Source organism: Lethenteron reissneri, chromosome 4, assembly GCF_015708825.2.
Source record: "Lethenteron reissneri isolate LAM-NWPU_2019-01 chromosome 4, ASM1570882v1, whole genome shotgun sequence".
In the NCBI taxonomy this organism is placed as follows: domain Eukaryota; kingdom Metazoa; phylum Chordata; class Hyperoartia; order Petromyzontiformes; family Petromyzontidae; genus Lethenteron; species Lethenteron reissneri.
Window position 1 is genome coordinate 10,603,407 of NC_083782.1, and position 25,907 is coordinate 10,629,313.

Below are 25,907 nucleotides of genomic sequence, written 5' to 3' on the forward strand. Positions count from 1 at the left end.
CTTGAGCGGTCATACTTTTCTGACTGGATGCAATTAAACTGGAATTGGATCCCATTGAGATCAACGGATTTCAAGCGGCAGGCTGGATGAGATCATTTGGCATCAGAAAATTGATAACAAATATATATTTTATACAAAAGTTATTTATTTCGTTTTTTGTGTAATCTTATTTAACATTGTTAGTTTGATTGTGATGACGACAATGATATTTGGATATAATGTTTAAATTGCACCAGCTGTGTATTGAATTTCTGACCTTTGCTTCCCTCAGCAATTGCGCTTCTGGAATTATGGAGCACACTCGTAATAATCTTCATCATATTTAAACAAAAAAATGAATACGAATCAAGAATGCTTAAGATTGATGAGAGAAATGTGGCACCCTAGTTTTTTCCGGCACCTTTGTTTTACTAGGCCATATTTGTATCGTTTCTTCGAAAATATGCACATTCTTCACGTGTTATGATCGTTTTTTTTGTTTGAGGATTACTCATCAAGCATTTATTCAAAATGATGTGTGCTTAGCTTCGGTATATGTTTTAATTAGACAGTGCAAATACCAGCAAATGGTTCAACGCTGTGGCTCGTATTAAATTAGGCAAAGCACAAATACGCCTATGTATGTATCTATTTATTCGCTCGTAACTTTTCTTAACTTTACAATACGAACCAAGCAGTCATTAAGGCCAAAAACATTCCTGGCGTATGCATGCATGCGTACATTATTGTACGTGTGATACATATCTGTCCAGATATGATTGTCTTTCTTTTATTGTAGCGATGCGGGTTTTCATATCTTTGTTTTTGTCAGCAGACACACATTGTGATTTGACTGAAACAAGTGATAAGGCCCTCGTGATGGACAGATTAACGGTCCTGGTGATTGCCTTGTTAAGCAGGGGCCGATGTTATAATCGGCAAAAGATGAACAAGGCAGATGTCTGGAAAGCGGCCTTGTTCCTGGCAATTTTCTTTAAACATCGTAGCTAGGCATGGTAGGAGGAAAAACATTCTGTGTGCGTGTGTGTATTTATAGAACGTAAAAAAATGCAATTCTAGATTGTGCCAAAACATTAGCTTAATGGGAAGAAAAAAACCTCGGGAAAGAGAAGCTAAAACAAAGAAATCCTTTTAGAGTTCAGATTCAAAAAGTCGGCGGAGGGGGATGCACAATGTACTGCAGCCACCAGGGAGTGTTTCTGCGTCGGTAAGTGCAGGGTACGCGGCTCGCGCAAGACTCCGGCGTTCCGTGATGAGGGCTGGGTCCTGCGTAAGCTCCTTGCAGGAAACAGATGCACGCAGCGCTCTCAGTTACTGCCCAGGAGGCAGAGGCTGTAGTGGTTAACATCACCGAAAAGCCGAGCGGCAAATTGGCACGTTTTTTTGTCTTCCTGGCAGCCACGGCAGCTGTGTGCCGCCGCTTTGGTGGCGGGGCGAGCATCTGGAGTTCCCAATTGCCTGGCTGGTTTATTGGAAGCGTTCTCGCTGCAGGAAAGAGGACGGCGCATTTAAATGACACGGAAACTGTAACCAGAAAGTAATATGCATGGCCCGGAGCCTAGCCCTGCTGGTTGTTTCGGTGTGTAATTGGACGTATTGCTCTATTACAGCGGAATGCACATTCTACATTTAGTTTGTCAAGGGCACGAGATTTGAGCCAAGTCACACGGCGAGCGCCGTCCAAAGCCTGCTTTTGTTAGCTTGCGTGCGACAGTGGCGTACATCAAACGAAAAATGTTCTTTTTCGCTCGCTTGCTTTTGCTGCTCTTGTTTGTGACCTTGCATTTGCACGTTTTCGGGGGCTGGTGGCGTGGCACCGGGCCCCCCGCGACGGACCAACTCCACGATGTCGTGGGAGTTGCGGCCCAGACTGTAAATAAAAATTTGCTCGGGATAATTGCAATTCACATATCGTAATTATAATATATTACGCGTGTCCACATGGGTTTACTCCCCTTCCGTGCGCGCGAGAATGTTAGTGCAGCCCATTTTCCCCGTAGCTCTAATTGCCGCAGCATTAGATTTGCTTTCTTGACGCATTTTTCTCAAACAGGTATTTTATGTAACCCCCCCCCCCCCCCACGTGCCGTTTCACCGCCGGCGAGCGACGTAATCGCTTCAAGGGGACGGGCGGCGTCGGCCTCGTCCATTTTCATATTTTGGTCATCGTCCAAAGCGAACACGGCGTAAGGATGCATTATATCGGTCAGCCTGTTTATATTTGAATTTTCATCACCGTCCTTATCGTCGTCATCTTGTCATCTTGTTCCTTCCTTTTGCTTGTTAGCGACGACTTTTTCTAGCCACTGTCCGTTCGATGTTAACCTATTCTTCTCTGGATCGTTTACCCATACCGTGTATCCACCTGGGCTTTTATCTTCCCCTGCTCCTGTTTCTCCATTAGAGAAAACAACACTTTAGTCAAAGCTTCTTCTACACGTCTCCCACCACACCAGCACACTTATTAAAACGATGAACACTGCCCTGCTACACTTTATCTATTACATACCTGATGTGATTCGCTCACAGCAATCAGCGATGCACACATTTGAGATCATTCAAAATCAATGGACTATCTAGAAATGGGTCACCCTGCATAATCGTTCATTATGCGCCGTTGCGTAGAATTCTGGCCAATAAATAAATTGGATTTAATGAATTGATTTCCCTCTGTTCCGTACATCTTCATTGGCCAATAAGCAGGTGGATGAAAACATTTTTAGTGAACGGAGGACACGGAACATTTTATTAATTTTATCACCCATATTGCGGCACAACAGCATGATGACATTTTCTACAAAATAATTTTTGTTCACTGACAGGCTTCCTCAGTTAGAGGAAGTGCTCCTACCAATAATGTCTGGTAAACCGGCAGTATTTGCTTAGCAAGGTCTGACTGCTTGATAAGACCCTGAAGGTCAAAACCAGTCCAGAGTTTGTTTGCTAAACAAATGCCACTGGTTTTCAAGTCGTGAAGGCCACTGGACTGATAGGGTGAAACATATTTAATTTTCTCGTGGAGTTACAGAATTAAATTTTGATTTAGTTGTTTCATCAAAAACGCTGCCTGAATTCGAGACTGGATCCTAGCCGTGTGAGCAGGGCCTTAGTCGCCTACTCCTGGGCCACCCAGCCACCTTGGGAGCCTGACGGAGAGGTTTTGTAAAACCTTCCGTGAGCAGAACACTCTTACGTATGGCTGCACAATCATCCCAAAGAGGCCTCATGTCTAGAGCACTTGTCTGCCTTTGGTGCCGATTTGCCTGCACGTTCACGATGGCCCCTAAACACGCACCGCCGCAGTGAGCGTTGGTCAACCCAGCCCTTTAAAGGACACAGCCACTTTTAACGTGCAACAACCGACCAGGAAGAAGGAGACCGGGGGGGGGGGTATTTTGCCAAGTACTGTGGCTCTGGCCACCTGGCACTGTAATAAACGTAATGATATATAAGTAACTGCACGAAAACAAACGTCGCCTGCATTTGTGAGTACAATATCTTGACAATGCCCCTCCCGTGTACCCAGCCGCGCTACCCTCCAGACTTTATCCTGATTTCCTAGGCGATCCCGCGCGGCCCTCCGCAGTTGGCCGTGCTAATTATCGCGCTAAACGTACCCGTCCCCAGATGCCGCCACCGCAACCAGTGCAGAGTCTCTCCGCTACGACTCCGCGCCCGTCCTGTTTCTGCCGCCACTCTCGTTTGTATTCTCTGGCCCCGGTGTGCGGTGTGCCGGGCGGGGGGGGGCGTTAAAACTGGCCTCGCTCTGCCAGCGTGCACCGCCATGCCCCCGTCACGTTCTCTCGTGTGACGAGAGCTCCTGGGCTCGCCAAGCGTTTGCGCGACGCCTCCTATGGTTGCCACCTGTCCTGGCTTTCCCAAGACCACCTGTCCTGGGAAAGCGCTACATCTTCCCAGAGACGTTACAAGTCCCGCTAGTTTTTGTTGTTGTCTTGAGTTGTGTGATTCTGTAAATGCAACCGCTCGGGTGTTGGGTGCTCGCTCCTCTTCAAAGGATGTCTGGACAGCGTGGAAGAGTAGGCCAACATACCCCATGGAGGAGCTCTCTCAAGCTTGCTGTGGTGGTAGTGAGTGGAGGTTCGTTTGCCAGCCGTGGCTTGGGTAAACAATTGCACGGCTGCACATTTACCTCTTTTTACTCTGCTCGAGACAAAGCGTTGACGCGTCTCTCTCCCCTCGTTCAGCATCGCCACATCCTCTCCTTCCCACGATGTTCTGGGATGGTGTTTTTTTTTTACCTCAGCAGGTGGAAACCCTCGAACCCTCTCTTTCTTGTGAAATGTTTATTACATATATCCCCGCGACCGCATTAAGCGTTTGGCCTGCAATCCCTAGCGTGCGAGGGCAATATTAAATTGGGCTTATTTATATTCGCGCCGTTTCTTTGTTTGTTGTTTTTCTCCCTGAAGCGCCACCGTAATGTGCGACCCGCAGCTCCACACGAGCGTCAACAAGTCCCATAAATGCCACCCGAGTCAACATCAAGTGCCGTCCAAAGGCGTAGCGCTGACATGACGGCAGCTTTACGCGAATTCAGAGCTGCCATTCCTAAGAGTAGTGGCTGGGGGGGAGGGGGGGGGGCGTTTTGAGAAGAGGCTCCCCGGTGAAGTGTCCTGAAGCTCGCAATAATAATTATATTATTTTAATTTATTATTTTATCTTTAGACGTGACTTAACCGAAAGAACCAAAGAATAATTCCTGCAGTCACGAAAGCTCCAAAATTAAGATCGCAATAATAATGTTAATGTTAATATACTACCTCTTTTGTACGGATGTATGGTCGGACTTCTTTTGCACCGTACGCAGCCAACCGTGCTAAGCGGAGGTGCGGGGGAAGGACAACAAACTGAACGCAAAGAGCAGTTGCGTCACGCAGCAGAGTTTGTGGTTCCCCGCAACTCTGTTGGGTGACATTGCTGAAAAGGGGGGAGGGGGGGGCATGCAAAAAGCAGATTGGGGGGGGGGGGTTGTGGTGGTGAGCAACTTCGTCAACGTTAAACAAACCTTAAACAAGTGTGAAATGCTAAGCGGGATGACTAACGATGTGATTGGATTGTGTCTGCGGTACATTCATTATTCTGCTCTAGCCTTCAACCCGCTATGTGTACAAGAGGAGAGGCTCGGTTGTAACAGTGCAACATAATGTACTAGAGATGTAGGCCCAGATTGACATCGTCAGTTTGACTCGTGGAAATATCTTTTTTTTATTTAAAACTGTATATCTGGACAAAAGACGCATTCACCGACGTGTGGATAATACCCTTCGTTTTCAACAGTTGTGTATATATATATTCTTCATTATGAGCAAGTGTCAATGACAAAGGTGGTGCATTTTTTTTGTAGTAACCTTGAATAATTTTACTTGGGGCAAAAAAATGTAAAGAAACCTTAAAAGTCAAAATGCCATTCAAAATAGATCATTGCATAAAAATCTTTTCAATGATGAAATACGTTTCCCCCTTTTTATGTACCGGCGGCCCTTTGAAAAAAAATATGAAGGTCCCATTACTTTTGTTATTGAAAACCGCTGTGTGTCAAGAATGTGAATTAGAGTAACTTCTCAAGGTCGTGATGGTGGAGTAGGTGTGCTCTTTGTGCGTTCAACTCCACAGCTCTGGACTCAATGGTTGTCAGTTGTTTACGAGAATAATTGTGCAGTGCATACTCTCGCCATCGCTGCTTGTGCTGTGACTTCCCACTTCTGGGAAGAGACCTCCCCCATGTATCTCCCATTCATTCCTCCCTCTCCTTGGTAGGAGTCATGGCTGCTGCCGTCTCTTCAGCTCTCTCCCTCTCCCGGTCTCTGCTCCGTAGATCATATTCTTAGTTTTGCGCGCATGTCGTACGTGTCCGCTGCAAATAACTTGCCTTCGGTTGCACGAGACAATTGGTAAGTTCGCCAGTCTTCGAGGTGGAATCCTTCCGGTCCCTAGCGCAAGCCTAACCATCTTTCATTTAACCTTGCCGTGTAGCTTTAGCATTGCGTACAGAACTACTGAGCAGAGGGCACACCAAAAACAAAGCCCATCAAAAAGCCATCCATTTTGCCAGCCACGGCCAGACAAGCTGCTCATCATTGCCCGGCACACAGAGGCTTCCCTGCATGCTAATTTTACGCGCATTGTGTACAGAGCCACACATACACACAGAAACGCCGCTGATTAGTCCCCATGACCTTCGAAAATGGCATTGAGGGAATACAATGATGCTCATATCCCTCTGCAATATAAGAGGGCACAGATTATATTAAGTGGATGAGCGTAGCGGCGTTTGACACGGAACGAGTTTCAGTTTGTCTTATCGGAAAGAACCGACAGTTCCTCGGTTTGTTACGGTGACAAGGCCAGCGGTAGGACTCGCTCGATCCGTGTACTCTTGGGTGGCCCGTTGAACTCGGCGGATGCGCAATCACGATCAGCCTGGTCTTGTCCCGTGGCTCAGTTCCTCCAAGCCATGCTCAAGTTCTGTTAACGTGTCGTTAAAACATTCCCAGTGAATGTAATTAACGCACTCCTACATCGTCTGAAAGTTCGGGGGGGGGGACTTCATTTCTAATTACGTTGATATTACTTTAAAAGACGTAAACACAAATACGTCGATATGTTTACTAGCAATGTGAAAATTCACGGCATTTGCTGAATGGATAGATGCTGAGGAATTGAGAAGAAAATATGTTAGTTTTGGATATTACGTGCTTATGATAAAAAAAAAACTGGAAGTAATGAGATTAAACAGAATAAGACATTAAAGAACTTGAATATTGAACTAACGAAAATATAAATAATTGAGAAACACACACTTCTATCATGTGACCCATTCGGAAGAATTCCACAAAACAGCAATCTGGCAAAACGCTATCGCAATGGTAGTGGAAGGCAACAGAGGCAGAGTAAAACTGGGAAAAAAGATTGAGGAGGCACTAGAAGGGAGAGGGGTGACAGGGAAACATTAGCAGCTGATGGGATATAATAATGATCATGATCATCATGATTGCAATGAGTGGTGGACTGCTGATTCTTCTGCCAGATATTCATGGACCCCAGCAAACTCTTTAAAGGGCTGATGGGTGGAAGAAGTAGAAGAAAGATTTTGGGTGTGATTAAACAGATGCCCTTGAGCCAGTCATATCATTATAATAACTCGATGAGTGCTTCATGCTGCTCATCTCCGTGCTTGAAATTCCACATTCCTATGCTCTGAGATCAAGTGGCTCCATAAGACAGCCGCAGTCGGCTTTTGGCCGAACGGCGCTCGTTTTAGCAACCGCGGAGAGAGACGATGAGTTGAATTGACTCCTGGCGACTGATGTGGCGCTCCCGCACATATCCCAAATGCGCCGTACCCATCGGAGACTCACACCACCGTTCTGTCGGGCTCAGCAGGGGTGGTTCGTGTCACGCCGGACGGCCAGAAACGGCAAGACACGAGCGTTTCGGCAAAGCAAAATTGTGGGGGCCAAACGTAAACACAGACGCACGTGGAGTCGAACATTTTTGGACGATGTTCTGGACATTTTTACGCGTCTTTGTTTGTCAGTATTCATTATTATCAGGACATCATAAATTGGGAGAATTTTTTGTTGTTTAAGGAACATATATATAATTTAATAACGGAGCTTTTTCAACAAAAGGACTTTGTGCGGATAATCATGATGTCTGCGAGCACTTACGAGTGCCATTTGATTGCACAATGACCACGGAGCACTTGGAGAGAGCAGCAGCGCTCTGTGCCGTGTTATAATTGTGACAATTAAATCCGTTATTCGATTTGATGCAAAAAACATCGCAAACGGTTTGCTGCAGCCGTGCGGGGGCGGCCGCGCATAACGGCACGCGCGGCGCCACGGCATAAAATGGCCGTGTGGTCGTTTTAACGTTGTGAAATGAATAAATGAAGCAATAATTTGGGAATTAATTTTAGACAGAGGTAAAGGTGCAGCCCTGCGACTTCGTGTTCGTGCCACCCGTTGGTGGAAGGGCTTCGGCTTCAAGAGGCAGAGGGCCCCTTCCACGCTGGCCGGACGTGGGGGAGTAGGGCCGCCCACGCATCGCAGCCTCGCCACTCGCAGCCTGGCGGTCGACATAGATAAATAATTAATCGTGGGATTTAATTAAACGGGAGCAATTAACGCGATGTCACAATGTTCACTTCTGAGCGTGCGGTGTGCTCAATTGCTACATCTGCGAATTAAAACCACAGCATTCAGATAAAGCGCTTACAAGGCAAAGAATACGTTTGAATTCTATAGTGCCGAAATACAGGGACTACACGATGTGAGCTTGTGCCGCGTCTTGGTGGGGTGGAGTGGCGGGAGAGTGGCGTGAGTTTGATTGCTGGCCTTCGCCAACAGCAGCAGCGAGTGACATCTGAACTGAACCGGGGTACCCTTCCACCAACCCACACTGACAAACGTGGTGAAGTACGGTCAGACGACCCCTCCTTGCGGGCTTCTGATTGTGCTCAGGGGCTTGCGCAGAGCAGCGCAGCGTCCCGTGGCAGGCAACGGTCTGCAGAAGCAGATATCCTAGAACTTCTGTGCACTGCTTATGAAATCGCTTCTTCAAGGACCTCTTATCCACACTATGAGGCGGCACTTTTCCCCTCTCACCCTCCCACGGAGTGATGTTCATCGCGTGCGTTGCAGCCTAAATGATATTGTTAATTCCCAGAATTTGAATTTAAATTGCAATACCGAATTTCAAATGTGTTTTTTCTAAGGCAGGAACCTTTATGCAAGAGGTGATTGGTCTGAGACCATTAACTTACCACACTTAAGAGCTCCGTGTAATCATTGGCTGCTGCTGCCGCTGCTGCTCAATGCGCTCACCTCTGAGCCACCCGTCTACCTCGACTTTTCTACTTTATGCAGCAGGCACCTAAATACGAGCGGCTAATGTGGAGTAAATAACGGCAGCGAATAAACGGACCAATTGTCATGGAGAGGAGATGCGTCTTGACTTTGGAAGGTGACCCGAGTTTAGAGACGCAGTGGTGTGGACGGTCCGGGGGACGAGGATTTCAAAGCAGTGGGAGCAGTAGAAGGGGGGCAGCGGGGGGTGGGGATGCGACCACCGGCCCGGTCGACGGCGGATATCTTAGAGAAGAACCCCGGCTGCTGGATCAAAGAATGCGAGACGACGAGTTGAAAGAATGAGTTCAGAGAGGAAAGAAATGGCTGAAGCATTTGAATTAATGAAAACCACTCGAGGGTAATGTTGCAGTAAAATCTGCAGGTGGAGCGGGAAGCCGGAGGGAGTTGGGGAGGTTCTGTAGAAGGAGTTGACGTGGGCCTCCCTTGTCACGGCTTCCACTCAGAAGCCCAATCGTGGCGGCATTTTGGATCATTTGGAGCTCGGAGGCTGTGGGAGCTTTGAAGGCTGAAACGCGGGAGAGGAGTAGTCACGATTGGAGGTTAGGAAAGCTTGAGTGAGGAGTTCACTCAAGCCCCGAGGAACACATTTTCATCGTATGATTGATTTGACGTTTGTGAAAGGTACATATTTTATACTTGACCGTGTGAGCTTATTCACGTGTGAGAAAAGTAAAAACGATGACATCACGGTCCCGTTAATTGGACCTCACGTCTCTGGTACCACCTCTGAAACAGACTTAATTTACCTTTGCGTAGCACATTTGCATTTACTAATTAAGCCTACTAAATGCCAATTAAAGGTTATCTTGGAAAACAACAATGCATGACCTGGAACTCTGATCCCACAGATAAAGCACATAACCCATTATTTATATTTTCATCCAATATTCATGTTCATTATGACCGGCAAATGCTAATTAAATGGGCGGGCGTGCGTGCGTGTGTGTTGTTTTACTGGGGAGCGGTGGTGTAGCTGTTAGCGCTACGCTGCGCTACGAGCCTGGCGACCCGAGTTCGATTCCCGCTCACGGCCAACACCAGTGGCGATTATCTGAACCGGTCCTGGGCCTCCCCTAGGTCGACTCAGCCTCAAATGAGTACCTGGTACGGTGTGCAAACGTCGCCGCTAGAGAGACAAAGGCGGCCGGGCGTGGTGCTGGTCATCCACCCCCTCGTGTGCCGTACCGGACTCCATAGATGCTCACTAACAGCACTTGCCCCAACAGTCTGCTAAGGCTACACGGGGGATCTTTATGTTTGTTTAACTGTATATACGTGGAGAGCGGTGGCATAGTCGTCAGCGCGCTGCACTACGAACACGGCAAACCCCAGTTTGATTCTCGCTCACAGGCAATAAGAGTGACGCTTTTACCCGAAGCAGGGCCTCCCCTGTGTTGAAGCAGCGTCAACATGAGTGTCCTGTGCAGCGGGTCAACATCAGCACTGGGGAGGCAGAGGTTTGCTCGGCGTGGTGCCAGCTTTCATAGGTGCTGCTCGCTCACAGCACCCTGCCCCAACGGGCTGTTCAAGGCTATACGGGGGATCTTTGTCTTTGTACTGTATTTGTGAATGTGAATCTCATTTTAAATCTGTATTTAGCGTGTTCAATTCTGCAGATTAAAAATATATGTTGACGGCAATTGCACAGTCTTTATCGAGAATGCAATCATAAGGCACGTGAGAAATATATTTCGCCAGCTATGTATTGTAAATAAAAATTGTATTTCATGACATCTAATAATTATAAACTGTCGTAAGCATCTCATAAGAGATAATGTAAATAATGGCCGGGCGTTGCACGTATCTTATTTGACTACGCCATCTTGACTTGTTGTGACAAAATGAATGCATTTTAGCGAATCTTAATGAGGTGAGAATGACCATTGTGGTTGATTTAGGTGATTGCTAATATAACCATATGGAAATTAGCACTGAGCAGCGCTAATCAAAAACACGTAAAAATGTCAAAAGATCTATTTGACCGTTTAGTGTTCAAATTATTTTCATGTAAAGTCATTTTGGTTAATTTTAAATCCAATGTGCATTTAAATATAGACTTTAACATATCCAATTATTACTTTTTTGGAGCCACGTTTTATATATATTTCTGTGAACTTAAATATTTATATATTGAAAGATGTCATGTAATGAAATCACCATTTTCTTAATGTTAAGAAAATATGATTGTTGTTCTTTCTGGAAGTGATTATTTATGATGCGTGTGGTAATAGTTTACGTGATGAAGTAATATGTTGAGATATTGCCTTCATTCTTGAAACGGCATAAAAAATGGAAACAATAACATCAGTTCACATTAACAAGATGAATAAATAGTAAAATGTTGACTTGAACGATGCATCTTTACCTGAAAATATTTTATATTTCAAATACTGATTGAGGTCGTCATGGCTGATTGGCAATCATGCAGGGCTCTCAATTCAAGGGAATCTCATTCGATTTATCTACTAGGCAGTTGAAACATTGACAAGCCTCTTCATCTCTGCTCCACCAATATATTCGGTGATGATTTCTTACATCCAATTCGGAGCAACAAATAGACATTTGTTTCTGAGTGAATTAGCTCGCCAATTGCTTTGTCTGAGAGTTGGCGAATTGCAGATATATCCACTCGCCCACTTAACAACAACAACTGCCGTTCACCACTAAGTGGCGGTGACGTCACCACGCGGCATGTTCCAGCTATGTGCAGCTCGAGGCCACGTGAAGTGTCGAAGGCTCTCCAGCAGGAGATCTTAAGACAGACTCAGTTACCATGGGTTGACTGACTGAGATGACTGGCAGATGCACCACCTTTGCTAACTTTCTATATTTTATTCACCTGGCGTACCGCTCATTGTTGTGAATATTGCTCCTCTGCATCTTGCTGTTGTTGAAGGGCCGACTGCTTCCAACTGCCGAGTAGCGTCCTTCACGAGCCTCCTTTGTAGAAGCTGATCTTGACACCGCTGGTACCAGTCATCGGCAATTCCAATCAGCTCCATTGCCTTCTGTGCCACATCACTTCATCTCTAGCCCGTGCCATGCCAGTTTAGCCCGCTCTATCCAGCCAAACAGAAGCTGTTTGGGCATGTGATGGCTGGACATGTGGGCTGCATGACCCAGCCAACGCAGCCTCACCCACCAAAGGAGCTCACTGATGGGACTGTGTCCACGTCTGTGAGCTCCTCACACAATCCATTTTTGTTAAATCCAATATGGATTGTAGTCAAGCCAGTCTGAGTGTTTCAAACCGGCACGGATGTTACTTTAGAGGCCTCCACGTTTAGCAAGCAGAGAGGAGGGAGGGCATAACTGTGGCCAAGTAGACTCAGAGCGTTTTTATGGAGCAATATGCCAAGTAGGTTCAACAGAGCATTCCACAGCTCATTCACTCACCCACCCAATCACGCACTGACCCATTCACCCACCCATTCACTCGCCTACTCACCAACTCATGTACCCACTCACCCGCCGAGTCACTCACGCACCCACTCGCTCACCCAATCGCCCACCCACCACTTTAAAAATTATATTTGGGACAGTGCGAAGTTCTCTGAGCCACGGTTTGGTGTTCGAAGTCACGCACAGGTGCACTGCAGCGAGTCGATGTTGTGAATGCACAGGTGGTTAGGTAGCATTTGGTTTCCCCCTTCTCTCCCAATCATGTGACCAGCACGATAGCGGAGGTTATGTGGCCACCAGACTGCGACGAGGCTTGCATTTTCCCCAGGAAATTTTCTCCCCAAACGTAGTTCCTGAGAGTCCCTCCAGAAGGTCATTCGGCTTTTCTCTTCCACACAGGCCAGACGGCTTCGAATAGGTGGCAAGTCCCCACACTTGACCCCACCTCACGCAATCCGCAGATCGACTGTGCTACGTCACCATTTGTTTAAACTGCTGCGTGGGCAGAGGGGTTTGGGGGAGGATTTAAGAACCGTATTCCCTGGTTCCAACTGCCGCGACACGGGATGGTATCGAACCGGTAACCGCTGGCTTGCAGGGCCAGTCGTGTGCTGACCGTTAACACCGCGGCAGCATCCGCCCTTAGAATAAGGTAAATTTAAAACAATAGTGTGGGTTTGTGTGATTATTTGCACAATCCTAAGCTCACAGGGCTACGAGTTTGCAAGGTGACAGCAGCCATGAATCCATCTGTGCAGACCTTGCACTATTTTTACTTTCTTCATTAAAACTTTCACATCGCCCTGCACCATTCGCCAGGATACCTACCGCAAAGTTTTCCAAATACCACTGCGCTAATGTGTACAGTTTATCTTGGTACCGATTGGCCCACTAAACATATATTTATAAAACACGCATTCGAATGAACGAACGCTATTGGCATGCGATTACACCCCCGCACATGCGTTGTGAGCTTGGTATGCGGCCGCTGAGCAATAATTTCATTTTATATTGCGTCATTCACGCAAATTGCATTCCACAATGCTGTACACAAATTATATACGAGGGCCAAATCCTATTCATAACTACCAAGAAAATGGAAACTTTCAGAAAGTATCACAAAATGCTTGTGTGTGTGTCCGCGTGCGCATTCAATCGAGATCCCCTCAAAACAACGGCGGCAACAATGGAGGCTTCCTCAACAGCCTCCATTTTTTCTGGCTTGCTGCTCAAAAGTTGTTGGTCCACCCCAGTGTTTACTCGCCAAGAGCTGACGAACGTCGTCGGCTGCGGGCTCCGAGACCAAAAAAACCACAACGATCTCGCAAACGATTCCTCCTGAAAGTGTGCTTTGCGAGAGGGCACCGTTGCATCGGCTGCCGGGATAAATGGCGAGTCCAGTCGCTCCCTGGAGGGACGGGGCTTGACTGGCGCAGCTGACGGACGTCGATGGAAGAAGCCCTCCTTGTTCTGCTTCGTAGGCATTTATTTTGAAGCGAGAGCGCAGAGAGCCGAAGAAAGGCGTAACGTGGCGAGAGAGAGAGAGAGACCTTATTTCTCGTGAAGTTTTTGTAATGCTCTTCCGAAAAAAAATTAACAAAAAGTTTTCATATAGAGTAGTTTCTCTTAAAATGTGTGGGTTTTTGTGTGACTTTGTCGCAAAAAGCTATAATAGCGTATTCATACCCAGCATACGAAATCACCCAGAATGCACTAGGTCCCATCAGAGATTGGAAGCTAAGTAGGATTTTCAGCTTGGGTGGGTGACCAACAATGTATAAAAAGAGGTGTGCAGAAACACCGCTGGTGTTTTATCTTCTCCCGGCTCACCCCCCCCCCCCCCCCTTGACGAACACCCACTGACCTCCACTAGAAGGAATTCTAGAGTGTTTCTCCAGCGGGTAAGGTGGGGTTACCCACACTTTATCCCACCATATGCGATCTCCTGATTGCCTGGCTGTTTGTGTACCCAGTTGATACTCCTGGGTGGGCAGAGGCAGGTTGGCTTCACGACACTGCCAAGGATGGCCTCGTATGAGGGGGGGGGGGGGCCCTCGTTTGGGCTGGCCGTGTTTTGACGACTGCTTGGCATACATTCCCCGAATAGATAGCGCGAGTAATGTCGTGCCAAGTTGATGTAATTGTCTTTGGGTAAGTGTAGAGATGGACAGAGAGAAAAAAAACAATGGAAGGCCGCCAACTATTTTGCGGTGCCGAGAGTCACGGTCATTGGTTCACGTAACTTCACTTAGTCCAAGCGAGAGCTGAGCCAGCGTGCATCCAAAGCGCACTGTGACACTTTTACACATGTCATAATAATAACAACGTAGAATAATAACGAGCACGTAGATTCTTTTGAAGGATGATGCTGCCAAATATTCATAGTCGGGGGAGATGGGAGGGGCGATGATGGTGCTACGTGCGATCCCTTTTGAGTTATTGTCAGGTAAAGGTTTGGGAATTGGGATGTTTGGATATGGGAGGAAACCGGAGAACCCAGAGGGAACGAGTGCAGAACACGGAGAGAGCAAACAAACTCCGCATTGTCGGGCATCGAACCGAGGCAATTGTTGCTGCGAGGCCCATATATCACCACTGTGCGTAACCTGCCTTTTAATGAAGGCATCAATGAGTGCGCATGGCGTGTTTCACTCGAGAGACTCGGAGAGCTTAGCCCAGAGTGTCCTGAACTCCAGTCCTCGCGAGACAACGCCACTCTCACCCACTCCCCATTCAGATACTAGTTCGCTCGTTTCACGAGCACGCGCCTTATCTGGAATTAACCTCCCGGGCAAAAGGTGTGATGTCCGCATGTATATGCATGCCAACTCCTCTCATCGGTGAATTGTTCTTATCCACAGACAACAGCACTTTAAAAAAACAAAATTTAGCGATTTTTATTTTACTAGGTAAGGCCTACTGAGCAATATAGCTCCTTTTTTTAAGCGACCTGGCCACAATGACCGTTCAATGAAGTGGCTCATCATCATGTGGAAATGTACAGCAGCCAAATACTCTAAACGCGTGTTTCGAATCCACGACCTCCCGCATACCAGGCAAAGCAGTCAAAATCTCCGAGCCACCCTGGCATACGAGAGGAGTCGGACTGAAGGACAGAATGTAAATGTTAATCGCTCCATTGTACCAAAGGACTCAATGGCCACCACTGCAATGTAGAACTCTGCAACTAATACATTGGCATTGGAAGCTGTTTTAGCCAAAATCATGATCGTATGTATGCTGCATGTATTTGGTTATTCGTATTCCTTTTGCATATGGTGTCAATTTGCCTGTGGCCCAATTCCAAGTTCATTTCAACGCAGTGTTTTTTATTGCACCTGCAGAAATCCATCAATAAGTCACGGAAATGCTAACCCTAATTTCACTCTTGAAAGTAACCGTTTTTTTACCCAAAAATCCGAAACGCGTGAACATTTCCAAAAGGAATCCTTGGGCTTATATAGATTTCTACCAATCTCGCTCGTAAAAAAACATGTAACTTTTTCAAAAATGGAAAGCTGATCAATGTACGAGACAGTCTAAGTAGGATTAAGTTACAATCACGGCAATTGTGGTTTTAACATGTATTACCAAGAACACTGTATTTGATTTATATGTTAAGCTCTGCTTCCCGCTGAGTTTCAAACCACCATGCTGGAATGCCCTGGGGGGGGGGGGGTGTAGAGGGGAGCTTGCAAATGAGGTGAGGAAGGGCTGTGTTTCCTACAGCAAGGACTGTGCGATTTTGCATATTCTTTTAAACCCCACACCAAATGACAATCTCTCACTCAGGAGGAGGTTTTTCCAGGAAGGTTGCGAGACTCACAGATGCACAGGCACTCGCATGCACACAAAGACACACACACACCACGCACACTCACAAAGATAACGGTCCCCCGTAGAGCCTTAACAGACTGTAGAAGCAAACGCTGTTAACGAGCGGCACCTACGAAGGCCGACACGGTACACGGAAGCGTGGGTGGCCAGCACCATACCCAGCCGCCTTTGTCTCCCCAGTGGCGATGTTTACACATTGCACCAAACACTCATTTGAGGCTGAGTCGACCTAGGGTAGGTCCAGGACCGGGTCAGATAATCTGTCACTGGTGTTGAGCGTGATCGAGCACGCTAACCGTTGCGCCACCGCTCACCACACTCTCGCACTTGCACACACAGATGTGAATTGCAAAGGCAAAGGCGCAGCCCTTGCCTGCTCACGCCACTGCTGGCGGAAGGGCCTCAATTGGAGGAAGCTCTGGAAAGTCGCTCTGCACCCCCCAGGGTGGCCATTCTGGAACACCCTTCCACGGTTGACCAAACGCCTCGGAAGACTCGTCACATGCGATCTGCCGATCCACCGACTGTGCGGTGTTACCCATTTTCACCGCCGGGCGGACAGGGACGGGAGCATTCTACGTAACGTGCCCCGTCGTTTCAAGTGCCGCGCCAGAATATCGAATGACAAATGAACCACGGTACCTCGCTGATCTCATCAGGGAGCATTAACCACCACGCGAACTCCAGTCATCCTCGCAGCGGCTTTTGGTTATTCATCGAACAAAGACGGTCACCGCATCGTGCGCTTTAAGATGTGCTCCTGCGGCCACCTGGAATGCTCTTCCTTTCGATATTTGGAATTTACTGGAGCTATGCACTTTTAAATCTAGATTAGAAACTCGTGTCTTTAGAACAACTTTTTCTGTTAAGTTGTCCCTCCCCCGCACCTCCGATTAGCACGATGGGCTACGTACAGCGCGAAGGAAGTTGAACGCACCCACATGCAGATGGGTATTTTAGTCGTAATGCTGTATATGCCTGTCAACGGTGCCTCCGTGATAAGTCCCGGCGACATCACCCCAGTCCGCTGCCATACACTCGGGGCGTCTTCATCGCGCCATGCGCCGCTGGCTGGTGGGACGTGGTGAGACACGGCTGTATGCAAGTCATGGGGTCTCGGCGTTCAATTGGAAGTCCTCCATAGAAAAAAGTAAAACCTGTCACTTTGGCACGGAGAGATTTTGCTTTGATCATAACGCTAATGAGTGCCAAACACTCGTTGGTGGAATTGACCAGACATCTCAAGCGGTAGGACCTTCATGAAAGAGTGTCTTGAGACTTGTTGAGGCTTTCCGAAAGAAATAAATAAAGGCTCCTTCTATACTTACATCAATTAAATTAAGTAGCACATACTTTTTTACGAGTTTCTTCTTCCTTTATGATGTAAATATTTTGAAGAATTATGCTTACTTAAAGTTCACAGTTTCCATGCAATCCCTGTTACTCCTTAAAGTTGAAGTTACAGTTGTTGAACTGTGCGTGTCTCCGGGCTGTGTCACGTGGTCTCCATCGTGGAATTTCGCTCCATGTGCCGGGAGCTTCTTCAGGAAGTCGTCACATCTCGGACATCTCAGCACATGGAACAAACTGTCGGACGCTGTGCAGGTCACACATGCGGTACATCGGGGAGCTGTGAAGCAGCACAACCGTGAAAACCTAAAGTTGTATATATGATTCAACTGCTATCAGGTGTTGAATTACTGAATCAGAATATTTGTTTATACTGGAGGAATCCGATGAGCTATGAAGCTCTTTTCACAGATGTCCAGTCGAGGTGGATCACAACGTTTCAATCGCAAAACAGTACTAAAGCTCAATAGTTGTGCAAAGTATAGAAAAGGTAAACAATTCACACAAAGCATACAAATAAAACTAAACTATTTTTATATTACCAAGTAAATGATAGCTCAACAAGGTGGTTAATCACGTGGGAATGTATAGCAGCCAAATATCAGGCGATTCAAGTGATTTCAGCAGGTTCTAATCGAATAGACTGCCGATGTTATCCGTGACTGGGGATCAAAATCTGGCTGGTTTCATCCTGCAGTGTGCAATCCGCTCTGCCGCTAATCAATCCACCCTTTGCCATACTTCACCACACCAGTATGGGGACTCACAATCGGCGTCTCCCGGCTGGGTTGGCTTGGGCAGAACGGAGGCGCGAGAGCACAGTCGTTCATTTCTAGTGGTTCGTGACATTCGTAATAATCATAAATATAATAATACATTTGCCTCCTCCTTGTACCAAGTGAAGATTCATTGATCCGAATGTAATTTCTGTAATATAAAATAACTAGAGCTCGTGAAGCAGCTCATCAAACAAGTAATCTGCTCTTGTCGCTAGGAAAATGCTAAAATGTGCGGGAATATTTAACAATGACGCATGGGTTGTTAAAGATAAAGTTCCGTGGTTCAAATGGAAATGTGTTCCAGTAATATCATAAAGAGGCTCTAAGCATTTATTTCACATTGTTGAAAAATGCTTTCTTCGATACGTTTGTGTAATAGCCAATGAATGTGATTCTGCAGCAAGGGCTGACAAAGGAACGCGCGGAATTTAATCCGTTCCTTGCACACGCGATTCTTGGAACGGTGCGCTTTAAATGCCGGATAGCTGCATAGAAAAGTGCCCTCCTAAGTCCTCAGGATGGTGTCACTATGTACATTTTGACAAGTGCATTACGTGCTCTGTGTTGCTAAATAATGCTGTGACAATGCTCGCCGTTTATCGCCGTCCAACGATACCAACGTGGTTAGTTTCTCGCGTGTATAGTCTGAATTGACTCTACGTTTGGTTCCACGTGGTTGCTTGTGTCTTTACATGACGCAACAACAACAAATGTGATTTGATATCCGAAATCATGACAATTAAAAACGTGGAGGTGATGATTCACTTTTGTCTTCCTCGTCGTTTTAACAAGCAACTTAGATCATATTTTTTGTATGCTTCTAGAGCAATGTGTACACAACAAACAAATTGCACAATTCACGAATATCTGGCATCGCGGTGCCCGGTTTTGCACGCGAGAGAGAGCGGCACTCATGGCGCCCGTGCCTGCTCCGCCCAGGCGGTGCACGTTCCACTGCTCGTAGCAGCCCGCGCTGTTCCCTGCGTGGCAACGTGTCGGGACGGCATGCTGACGGCCGCTGCCTTCCTCTCCGCAGTACAAGGCGTCACCACGCTGGGCCACGGCAGCACCACGGTCCCCGTCGTGACCGCCGGGCGGCCTCGGGGGACGCCGACCACCCCGTCGCTGACTGACCATCTGCCCCCAGAGGTATGTATACTACACGCGCATGTTGAACTTCTGTCGCGCCGTACGTAGCCAACTGTGCTAAACGGAGGTGCGGGGGAAGGACAGCAAACGAAACACGAAAAGTGGTTCCGAAAAAATTAGTTTTCAATCTCGATTTAAAAGTGTATTATTCCAGTGGCTTCCAAATATTGGAAGGACGAGCGTTTCAGACGGCCGCAGAAGCGCATCTGAAAGCGTGCGATGCACTTGACCGTCTTTTTTCGACGGTATAAAATTTACGAGCTGAACCACATTGTGCATCGGCCACGTGGAATAATTTTCTGAACCCTCGTTCTGACTGTAACTTAACACCTTCCCTAATTTCAGGCATTACGGCACCGCGAGAGTCTTGAGTGAGTGAGCGGGTAAACAATTTCGTGGGTGGATTAATGGAAGAGAGAGTGAGAGAGTAAGAGCTTGCGAATGGGTGGGTGAATTGATGATTGGGTGGGCGAGTTCAATGAATGTGTTGGTGAGTGAGTGGGTGGGTGGCTGATGAGTGAGTGAGCACATGAAGGAACACGGGTGAGTGGCTAAATGTGTGAGTGAGTGGGTGAGTGCGTGATAAATTTAGTGAATGATTAAACAAGTGGGCGAGTGGGGAATATAGCGAGCGAGCAAGGGTTAGTGGATAAACTAATGAGTGCGTGAGTAAGGGTTAGTGAATGCATGGGTGAATTGGCAAGCAGGTAAATTTAATGAATGTGTGAGCGAGTGAGTGTGTGAGAATGCAAGGGTGAGTGAGTGAATGGGTAACCGTGATTGGGTGCGTGGATGAATGAGTGAGTGACCATGTGACGAAGCAATGGTGAGCGGGTAAGGGAATGAGTGACAGAGTGAGTGGGTGGGTGGGCGGGTGAGTGAGTGGTTGAGGGGATGACTGAGTGGATGGGTGGGCGGGTGAGTGGATGAGAGAGTGAGTGACCATGTTAGAAGCGACGCTGAGCTGCTAAGTGAATGAGTGAGTGAGAGGCCGGGTGGGTGAGTGAGTGAGTGGGTGAGGGGATGACTGAGTGGATGGGGGGGTGAGTGGATGGGTGGGCGGGTGAGCGGATGACAGTCTTTCCCTAGAGATATGCATTGCGAGTTGCACACAGGAATAATAACACGTGTTCTAGCAGTAACTTCGCACTTACCTTGACATCCGGTCTCACAACAATATTAAAGTCACAGTGGGCAGCACGGAGCCAATGTCAGAAATTCCACATTTGCATCATATGAGACTCTATATAGCCACTGGTGATCTCACAAAAAACGGTATTCATTTGATTAACTTTGATGGGATAATAGATGGATGCTGACACCTGACCGGGATTTATAGTCATGCCCTTTTCCACTTTAGCAGGAAAATCACTCTCACCTCGGCAGCGCCTGGTGCCAGTGTCACAATAGAGGTCCATTTAAATGTTCTCTTTTTTTCCCTTTCTCTCTCATTAACGCAAGTTGATAGAGCAAATAAGGAGTAAGTGTATAGTCTACGTTCACTACTGGTCTAATTATGTAATGTGTGTACTGTATTGTAATCATTTACAGTGCTGGGAATACTTGTCTCGTTGAGCCCTTTGTAACAAAATTCAAAGTCCAGTGGTGGCCACGTAGCCCCGACGAGCCCCGTGGGGGTCTCTCCTCTTCTCTGCCCGGTGCCTAATTATGACCCGTGCCAACATTCTAACTTTAACCCCGTTTAATAATTTGTCATTGCCATTTCTGCAGAGCAATTGAAATGTATAATTTCCTCTGATTAATGTGGTTAGTTCACCATATGGGTGAAGATTACGTAAATCTTTTAATTGCAACCTTGGCGCCACATGCCCCTCCTGTTACACGGTGCCAAAGTCTATGCCCACCCACTACTGGTCTACGATAAGCGAGTTTCAACCTTCTTAAACTATTTAAAATAAACTATTTGTATTTTACCAGGTAAGACCCACAGAGCTAGATAGCTATTTTTCAGAAGCGACCTGGCCACAAATGACAGCTCAATAAAGTAGCTTATCATGTGGACATTCGTAGCAGCTGAATGCTCTCAACGCATGTTTCTAAATGTGGAGGGAAAAACCAGAGAACCCAGAGAAAAATCAACGCGACCACGGGGAGAGACACACGCAAACTCCAAATATATAGGCGTCAGGGTCGGGATTGAACCCACGACCTCCTGTATACCTGGCGAGGTAGTTAACATATCGCCGCCCCGTGCCCCCCTCTATCAAGACCACTGGTCTACGTGACCGCCCCACCCTCCCGCAGACTTCGTGCCCCTCCCCCCACCGCCCACAGGTTACTAAGGCCACGACACGCAGAGAGATCGCATGTCCACTCCTCTATTCGTGTTCATAAAGCATTTGTTAGATGTTGTGAATTAGTGTGCAGCAGTGTGTTCCCCATGCCCATTCAGAATTTCTCCTGCTTGGTATCCACACCGCAGCCTGCCCTCTTACCTCTCCCATCCTTGCCGAAAGGCTTGGAAGGGGTGCCCACGTCCACCCCACCGGATGTGAAATGCCGCATTAGGTGAATGGCCTTCTTTGTTTACAACCAGGTCAGAGCCCGGTGAGATCGAAAGTTCCTTTTGCAAGGGAGATCTGCGCCTCGACTGTAGCGTAGCCTTCAAGATGGCCTGTACATTGTTGGGGGAAAGAAAAAAAACTCAACACATTTGTCAATAACGCTGAGCCTTAAAAGCAAATATTAATATTTATAGATAAAATAGGCAACGTTTTGGCCAATGGCACTTCTTCGCATGCTATTATACAAACATGTTTTTCTGTTATGTATGTTTACTTTGTGGGCAATGGCCCATCTTCATAGCGTGCGAAAAAGCAGCCAGTGCACAAAGCATATCCTATTCTAAGTATTTTTATTTAAAGGCTGCAGTGTTATTGATGAATGTGGTGGTTTTTTTACTGTTAATTGTGCTGTGCACAAATGCCAACGCAGCAGCACCAACGCATTTGTAAATGGAGTTGTATTAAATCCAAATGACACTTTATTTAACGAAAATGCTCGACATTGGCAGAGTTGGTGAAAGTCAACGCTCCGACTTGTTTGAGCGTTGTCGAGTGTTCTGAAAGCATAGGCAGCCTTTTGTGAAGGTTAATGTGTATTATCTTTGTCGCTAGTGGTATTTTTTGTAATTTTTTTGTTGATGGATGGTGTTTCATATGAACTGATTGTTAAATTAAGTTAATGTGTTTTAATATTTAGTTTTATTGATGTTAAACCCTGTCTGTAATATTGTTATGAGCTCACATATGGCAACCCCACGGCTCCACTCACAACCAACTGCCCGTCCTTCGCACCAGTAAATGCCCTGCCAGGACATTGCACATTTAAATCTCTTCTCCAGGACTCCACCTTGCCCTATGCCCTCCCAATACCCCCTTTCCCTCGCCTCCCATTAGCCTCACCACCTCGCACGACCTTTGCTGTAGCCTCAAGCCCCCCAACACATTTTCGCCAGCCGACCCACCCCCCGCCTACCGATTGTCGGAGTATCCCTCAGTTCTAACCGTGAGAGTAATCTGTGCCCTCTCTGTCGCTCCTCATCGCCCTAACCCACAAACGTCACTTAAACCGCGCTTCCGATGAGCCATGGTTGGTTACGTACGGTGCGAAAGAAGTTCAACGTACATCAACACAAACCAGGATGGGCATCCATAAATTTCCATCGAGTTTATTTTTGTATTTTTTTTTTTATCATGGTTATTGAGTACAGGCCCAATGGCCAAAAACACCAAGCGGCCAGCAACACGTTGTGGTAGATAAGAGTATATACACTTCATGAGCGAGATCGTAATAACGTGGGAATAGAGTCGATGGGAGGGAATTCCAAAGGCGGAGCAGCTACTTCATTCTCTTGTGGCTGTTGACAAAAAAAAAAACTCATGTATTTCAAATGTAAAACAACTATAGTACAGTGTATGCTTTTTTAGGATGTGCTCAAATTCTGCCTCACATTTTTTCCAATTAGAAACCGGCGGCCATTTTTTTTCATAGCTGTAATGTTGCCCTTGACAACACCATCAAAACCCCCATAACCCCATTCCAATCACAGCCGTCTAACCCAGGTGACCTCTTTCCAACTAATCACAGAACCACTTATCTCTATGTGGATTCCTTTCGGCCAATAGGGAGACCGCTTGTGATTATATAGACGGTACACGATGTAAATTGGCCAATGGTAAAACGGCCATAAACTTCTGCATTTCAGTGTAATTTTAACACAACTTAGTCTTGTAAAAAAATGTGATTTCACATTTGAAAAAGAAATCTGCTTACAAAAATACAATTGATAACACAGCTGTATGGGGGGTACAAATAAAAATCTGAACTTTAAAAACATACCAATTTGGAAAAATATGCACGCTACTGAAAAGAAAAGCTATTTGGCATTGAGATAATATTTATTCTCATTATAGAGCGGCAACATTTAATTAAATTCAGGAAAAATATCAACATGAAGAAAGTTTGTATGTGTATATGTCTTTGTTATGTATATGTGGGCAGTAGTAGTGCAGGGATCAGCATGCTGAGCTATGAACCCAGCGACATGAGTTCAATTCCCACTCAAAGCCAACACCAGTCACGATTAACTGAAGTGATCCTAGGCCTCCCCTAGGTCGACTCAGCTTCAAATGAGTACCTGGTGCGGTGTGTAAACATCGCGACTAGGGATGCACAGGCGGTCGAGCATGGTGCTGGCCACCCACCCACTCGTGTGTCATGCTCGCCGTCGTAGGTACATGCTCACAGCAATTGTCCCAACAGTCTGTTAAGGCTATACAAGGTATCCCCGTCTCTCTCTGTATATATGTGCGTGTGTGTTTATGCATTACACAGGCACTCCTTTATCACATTTATCTAAATTTTGTGTCACCATTTTATTCGAAATGCCTTGCCTGTCAACTGCATCTAGGGCAAATAATCTCCTCATATTGAAAATAAACTTTTCTGTAAGTTTTGTCATTGCAGCAAATCGTTGTAAAAGTACATGACCAGTGTCAGCAACTTAGGGTTTATATTTTTTACATTATTTATACGGTGGCATAAAGCAATAGCTTAACTATGCGGTGATTTTTCATTGCGCACACTTGTGCGTTACAGAAACAGCCAGCAACAGTTGTGAACTCCTGACCTGAATTTGTAAGTTATTATTAGCATAATCAGCACAAACTAATTCTTTTCCACAAAATAAAACAGTTTTTTATAATGACTGACCGTGAAACTTTACTAAATCATAATGCGCTTTCTCAGAGGATTATGGGTCATGAAATTTTAAATACTGGGCTAAACAGGCCCCATGATACATAATTGCAGATGTTTCTTGCCTATGGCACCAGGCCACCCAGAAACATTTGTTTAACTAGGCCACACATTGCAGATGGTATTTGGAGAAAGTCAAAATCGCACCTCAGCTTGCCTTGCTTAAACAAATTCTGCTGGGAAACACTGATTCAGGATCCCGAAAAGCTGGTGGCCGTTGATCCATCGTAGTTCCTGTGTTCAACCTGTTGTTTCTCTCTTTGTCTCCACCCCGTGTATGCCGACTGGGGTGAGGGGTGCGTTGCGGTTGCACCCGAGTCAAGAGCCGCATGGCTCACAAGGTTATACCTAATACATGAAACTGAAACTGAAAACCCCTGTCAGTTGTTGATACGGGTCACCCTCAACAGATAGTGTTACTTGCAATGGGTTCCCATCTGGTTAACACACCGGACCTGCACTCCAGAGCTAACCGATCCTATCTCCCGCCGCGGCAGTTGAAGCAATGGTGCACGCTTCTTAAACCACTCCGCCTCCGTCCACCCGGCAGTATAATTGGGTACGCCGTAGTTAGTCGATCGGCAGGTCGCGTTTGTTGGGTCCTCGCACCTCTTCAAAGGCATCTTTGCCCTCCAGACTGGCCTCTCCAGAGCTCCCTCGAGTGGAGGCACTTTCACCAGCAGTGGCAAGAGATTCTCGGTTCTGAACCTTCCCTTGTATCACCAAAGGACCTACTGATGATGATTGTTGAGATGTTATTTTACCAGGTAAAGCCCACTGAGCTCTTAGCCGTTTTTCAGAGGTGGCCTGACCACACATGACAGCTCATCCAAGTGGCTTATGACATCATCACTTGTGGGAATTCATAGTCACAGACAAATCATCTAAATGCACGTTTCTAAATGTGGAGGGCAAAACTGGAGGACCTGGTGAAAAATACACGCAACCACAGGGAGAGAGAGAGAATACGTAAACTACAAATGTATAGGCATCGTCAGGGTTGGGATCGAACCCACGACCTCTTGCATAGCAGGCAAGGGAAATAACATCTCACCAGTAATGAAAAAGGCCCTTCCCTGTTGTTATGTTTTTTTATTACAGCACATACACATGTTTAGGAGATAATCATTGAATGAGAATTTATGGTGTGGTTGTACCAAAGTAGTTGCTCACGATAGTTGCGGGGTTGGTTTCTAACTAGAATAACTACCTCAGT

General features: G+C 46.5%; 1 protein-coding gene across 10 annotated transcripts in view; it reads left to right on the forward strand.

Moving 5' to 3' along the window:
• The window catches only part of ADGRL2 (adhesion G protein-coupled receptor L2), a 158,039-nt gene that overhangs the window by 39,505 nt on the left and 92,627 nt on the right, over positions 1-25,907 (forward strand). For all 10 annotated transcript variants that reach the window (XM_061564889.1, XM_061564897.1, XM_061564906.1 and 7 more), the window contains one exon: positions 19,299-19,411. In XM_061564889.1, the coding sequence (XP_061420873.1) occupies positions 19,299-19,411 (113 nt within the window). The remainder of the gene's footprint in view (positions 1-19,298; positions 19,412-25,907) is intronic.